This window comes from Limulus polyphemus, unplaced genomic scaffold, assembly GCF_000517525.1.
Source record: "Limulus polyphemus unplaced genomic scaffold, Limulus_polyphemus-2.1.2 Scaffold1587, whole genome shotgun sequence".
In the NCBI taxonomy this organism is placed as follows: domain Eukaryota; kingdom Metazoa; phylum Arthropoda; class Merostomata; order Xiphosura; family Limulidae; genus Limulus; species Limulus polyphemus.
In genome coordinates, this window is record NW_013667197.1 from 177966 (window position 1) to 183883 (window position 5918).

Consider the following 5918-nt stretch of genomic DNA (forward strand, 5'->3'; position numbering starts at 1 on the left):
AAGTGTAGTTTAATAGTCATGTACACATTGTACCTCAACAGTGTAGTTTAATAGTCATGTACACATTGTACCCCAGAAGTGTAGTTTGACCCTATCACCACAGGTATCCTTTACTACACATTACACAAGGTTTTAGTGTCTTGTATTCAAAATTTTATTAAACTATTTTTTGTTTATATTGTATCAATTAGTATAGCATAAAATCTTAGCTAATAATCTGTATTTTAATAATATATAAGGCAATATTAAAAAAAAATCCAGAATTTACCATAGTGTGACTCACATGACACATATACTCCAGCTATCTTCTGTTCTCTATTTTATCCACCACTCCTCCACTAACTATGAAATTAGATGTGAAAAAACTCACTATTAAATCGTCATTGCTCAGACAAACCATAATTTTTATAGCCTTCAATTTTGTTTGGTTACAGAACTATCAAATAGAAAATCAGACCCATACTGCCATACCCACCTGTCACATCCTCTCTTTCAGGATTTTTTAATAGTTCCCTCTTATGTTTTATTATATATTAACCTATAACCAATAGCAACCCAAGGTTTTCATCTATCAAGTGATGTATTATATTACGTTGTGTTCTGAACAGATAATCATCAATTTCACTTGTATTACAGGCTTCATTCTCACAGGAAAGGTAAGGACTAGTTTGGATGAATTTGTAATGGCTCTCGTCGCATAGTTAGAAAGCCAGAAGTATTGTGATTGTTAGAGGAAATTATCTGCTTTTTGCATGTTATTAGTATATGTTCTTTGATGCATTATTTAATTAAGTAAAAATGATTTAATGCACTACTACCATTAGTATAAAAAGTAGGGTTAAGTGTCATCGATAGTTGACAGGAAAAAGAAGAATACTCTTGTAAGTACTTTATTTCTTGTTTTTCATGCTTATTCTTTATTTATTATTATAAAAGTAAATAAAATGTAAACATAGGGATCTCTTTAGGTTAGTTAAGGTTAGGTTAGGTAAAATAAATAATAATAATAAAAATATTTCACGAGGCACGCAAGTGAGCAACTCGGAGTAGCTTGTGGGTAAGGTAATTTGATGGCATAATGTGAGCTGCACATTCCCCAAGTGATTTACAACTTATAATAGCATGAATACTAGTTAGACACGGTTCAAAGGGCAATACAATTTAATTATAAATAGATGTATACTGTTACAAGCTTAAAGCTACTTAGGATAAACAAATGTAGTTTTATGTTACATTCTAGAAAGAGAAAAGGGTAATACAGATTTATTTTGATTTTTTTTGGTGGTTACGAGGTCGGTCAAATTGACCAACTATGTATAGAATTAGGGTAGAGAGAATAACAGATGAAATATAAAGTTTTAGTGAAAACAAACACCTGAAATGTATATAGGAGGTTTTTAGAGATTACAAAATTAAATTTGAGATTTTGGAGAGGAAGAAAAGTATTTTTAATCTTAATATAAAAATCACTTTGCACACGGACTGTTCAAAACAAATACTTCATATATTTAAGGACAAATCTTTTTTTAGTTTATTAAAATACTTCACTAAAGATATGATTTTTTGTATGTGAAAGACTTATAATGTTTACTGAAAGATTGCCAAATTTCATGAATAGTTAGTAATATCAAATCTATAAAGACTTTGAACGAGTACAAAGACGTCACATGGTCAGTCAAATTGACTGAACCCATGTTAATAGAGTTAATAGTGATGTTCACATTGAACATCAACAGTGTAGTTTAATATTCATGTTCACATTGAACATCAACAGTATAGTTTAATAGTCATGTTCACATTGTACCTCAACAGGGTAGTTTGACAATCATGTAGACACCTGAGTTTGATATTTGTACACAAGTTATTCATGTTTTAATCACCATATATACAGATTATTATAAAACAGTTTTACTTGTTGTTTGTCAGCTTGTAACATAAATGTGTAAAACTTTACATGACTAGAGCTGCATTTTGATCCTCAATAGGCACATCCTCAAGTTTTATCCAGTTAGTGGATCATTTGAGGCTAACCCACCTTTTTGTGAAGAGCTCATGGAAGCAGTTGTAGGCCACTTTGAGGTAAGCCTAGACTTTCCATTTTTATCTTCCAAAGAAAGAAAGTTTAATGGTAAACTGAAGATTTAGAGTTATGCCATAAATACTTTTCAGTTGTATTTAAGATATTATGCAATACAGAATTACTAACTGCAAAGTGAAAAATAATATAAACTGGAGTATTAATTGGATTTTATAAGAACTTGTGTTTCAAGTCTTGATGTAGCCAGACCTTCCTGACTATAGTGAAGGAATTTAATCCTGCATAATTGGTTTTAGTAACTAGAGTTCACATTTTTTTTCTATGCACCTTGTGAGGTTTAAATTTCCCATTATATGAGAAACCTAAGGCAACTGTAAATCTAAAAGTAATCTTTCTTTACATTCTCTGTACCATATTAGGAAAACTAGGTAGCTCAGAACATTGATATCACTTATTAGATAGAAATTTATAGATTACCTTTATGTCTAGAGTAAGAAGTTTGTACAATACATTCATCTCCTAACTTTGTAAATTTAAACAGAATAGCAAGAAGTCAAAAACATGCGTAGTTGTATCTACGATGTCTCGTTTCTCCAAATGAAACAGGTGTTTATTTGGAACATTTATTTCAATGTAATTTATTCTAAGTTTTTTTTATAAATTTGTTTCAGATCTAAAATATATATATAGGGATTTAGTGTGCTTTCTTCTGTTGAATTAAATCTATTCTCAAACCCAAAATATAGCATAGGTAGTTTTTATTTGTTCGTTGACCAGTGTTAGAAATAATCTCGTACTAAGTTGTTTTGTGAACAATACTTACACCAACTTTTAAAAACTTTGTCTTCTCTCTAGAAACTGCTTAGTGAGTCACAAGAACCTCTGTCATTTATTGTGTTCTTACCAGAGTGGCGAGATCCTGTCCCTACATCTCTTGCTAGGCTTGAATCCAGCAGGCAAGTCTTTTATTTATATTAACATTAGGATGTTTTGTGGATTTGTAGTTTTTTTCTTTACTTTAGACAGTAAACTAACCATAAAATATCATTTGAACAAGAGCTTGATATTATTGGAATTTGGTTATTGAGTCATTTTCAGGCTCATTAATTGATTACATTCAATTAATTGATTTTTTTCCTCAAGAGATTTTAATAGTTGAAATAATGTCAAATAGTAATAATGAACAAATTTAACTTTCATTAGTTACTTATTTTTGAGATTTGTGACACTAATCAATTTAAGCTGAATTAATCCAAAATAATGCCTCCCATTGGCACAATGGTATACCTGCAGACTTATGGCACTAAAAACTGGGCTCAATACTCATGGTAGGCAGAGCAAAGATAGCCTATTGTGTAGCATTTACTTAACAAAAAACAATCAAAAATAGTAATGAAAAATTATAATGGCAATATTTCAATTACTTGGAAAATTGGATTAGTTGAAAACAAATTTTCTTTAGATGATTATTTTCATGACATTAATCAGTTTAATTATAATCCCAGTTAATTGGTTATATTTTGTGAGACTAATTGATATAATCAATACATATAGGTAATTGACTATATTGATTTATCAAGTTAATTTTCTAACTCTAATTGACACTGTGGTAAAATGTGTGTTTAGGTGTTCTTATTGTTAGAAATACTTAAGGAATTTACCAACAAAACCTGAAGCTTTAAGCAGAATGATTGAAATTATCTAAATGGAGGGCTTAAGCTTATATATGATAATGCTCTTTTTAAGTCAACAAACTTACAATGCTAAAATCTGGGGTTCGACTCCCCACAGTGGACACAGCAGATAGCCCAGAGTGGCTTTGCTCTAAAAGAACAAACAAACTGTTTAAATAATTCTAATGTGTCTTTAATCAGTAATACTCCAGTACTGTATAAAAGAAAATCGTATATACATTTCTCAAGTATGTATGTGTTATTTGTATCTCATGGTTTGTATGTTGAACTCTTGGTATCTTCAGTTAGCTTATGTTACTGACTTTATGTAATTTGTTGTATGTATGTTCCTTGTAGAAAAAAATGAATGTGAACTTTCTTGTAGTGTGCAATTTCTATCAGGAATATTTGTTCCTGGATCCAATGCTGTAATTTGTTTTTTCAAATTTATGGCTGAAGTTGAGATACAAAAATTTCATGTATTTTTTGCCTTTTAAAACTTGCTAAAACTTGATCACTTGTTTTTGTACCTCAGGGTTGCTGAGATCGTGGTTCAGTGAGACAACTGGGCAGACTACAATAATAAAATAAATACTCTTGTTCTTTCTTTAAACTGTATTGTTTAGATGGTTTGAGCATCAACTTGTTTTGTGTGTGTATGTGTCACTGGAGATACAGTTAGTGAGAGGCTAGGTTAACATTTTGCATAAATTTCTGTTTTATTTGATTCATGTAGGTAAACATAAATGAAATAGTTGAAAGATTGATGAAGTTCTAATTGGCTGACTCCCAGGCACAAATTTCATAATTCATGCTTTGCTAAAGGAATAAGAAAATTTATGTTTTGTTTTCAGACAGAGTTCCTTGAGAGAGATGTTTTAAAAGCTTATGCTTATTTATCAATTTCTAAGAATTGAAAGAAAAGAGGCAAGTTTGACGACTTTCTAGTTTAATCTGTGTAAATCAAAATGATTGGAGGCAGTGAAATTAGATTATGTCTTAGCAGTATATACACTGTAAGTGTAATTTATGTTAAAACCCATAAACTTCAATAGGGATGGAAAGAGTGTCTGAATTGGGCAATTCGTAGCAAACGAGTGCCATATGATATAAAGAAGTGAAGATTGAGAATTTATTGAAAAATATCCTTTTGAAATTAAAAATTCAAACCTATATAATATTAAAATTTGAATTATTTAGTACATTTTGATGCCTAGCTTATTGACATTCATTGAAAATTAAGTAATTTATTTAAATTTTGAATGTAACTCTTTAACCCTAATGTTATGGATAGTTAGGGGTCAGAGGGCATGTCAACTTGTTTGTAGACTTGCATTCAAAATTTTATTGAACTACCATTTTATGACTGTGTGTCAATAAACTTGGTATCAAATTGTAGATTTTAATTAAAATTTTAGCATTAGACATTAGTTAATTTCTTAATTTGAAACTAAATATAGAATAAATAGCTAAATATCAATTTTTGTGCGTCACACTGGTACGTCATTTTTTGGGTTTGGTCAGATTACATTTTATGATGCCCACAATACAACATCTGTAGTTTAATACGAATTATAAACTCAAATTTCTGATATTGGCAAGCTATAATATAAAATAAGAATGTCCTACATTTTCTATTTGCTGAGATATCATAATATTTATCAAATCCACCATATTGGCTCTGCTCACCACTTCATCATAGGAGACTTGTTTACCTATACCTGCTTTTTTATACCTGAAAGTTTATAACAAATTGAAAGCTCTTCATTTCCTCTACATAATTCTGTTAGTCTTTCTAAGCTATTTACGAGGAAAAAGCTCTTATATTGTTGGAGAGTTTGAAGTATTATGATCAGTGCTATTTTCTGAAAAGAAATGAGATTTTTTTTAGACCCAAATACAGCATAGTTAGGAAACTTGGTAAATTACAGTAGATTTTTGTGGTATTGGTATAGACATTTATAGTTTTTTTATATTCAAAAATGGATATATAAAGTCTACAAAAGTTATTTTTTTCTACATCGACATGTGCATTTGGACAAGACTTATGATGAGAGTTAGTAAGTACGACTCACGAGTGCAAAAGAGAAATTCAAAACATTGTAAGTAGTGGAGATGATTGTTTTTTAAATATTTTTTATTTACTGCTCTATGTTTTAAGAAAAATAACTGAAATTTAAATATTTATTTGTAAATGGTAATTATAT

At 29.7% G+C, this 5918-nt stretch overlaps 1 protein-coding gene across 4 annotated transcripts in view; it reads left to right on the plus strand.

Moving 5' to 3' along the window:
• LOC106464204 (phosphorylated CTD-interacting factor 1-like) overlaps positions 1-5918 on the plus strand; it is a 38516-nt gene that overhangs the window by 26441 nt on the left and 6157 nt on the right. For all 4 annotated transcript variants that reach the window (XM_013924333.2, XM_022391910.1, XM_022391911.1 and 1 more), the window contains exons 12-13: positions 1986-2079; positions 2894-2994. In XM_013924333.2, coding sequence (XP_013779787.1) covers positions 1986-2079; positions 2894-2994 — 195 coding nt within the window. The remainder of the gene's footprint in view (positions 1-1985; positions 2080-2893; positions 2995-5918) is intronic.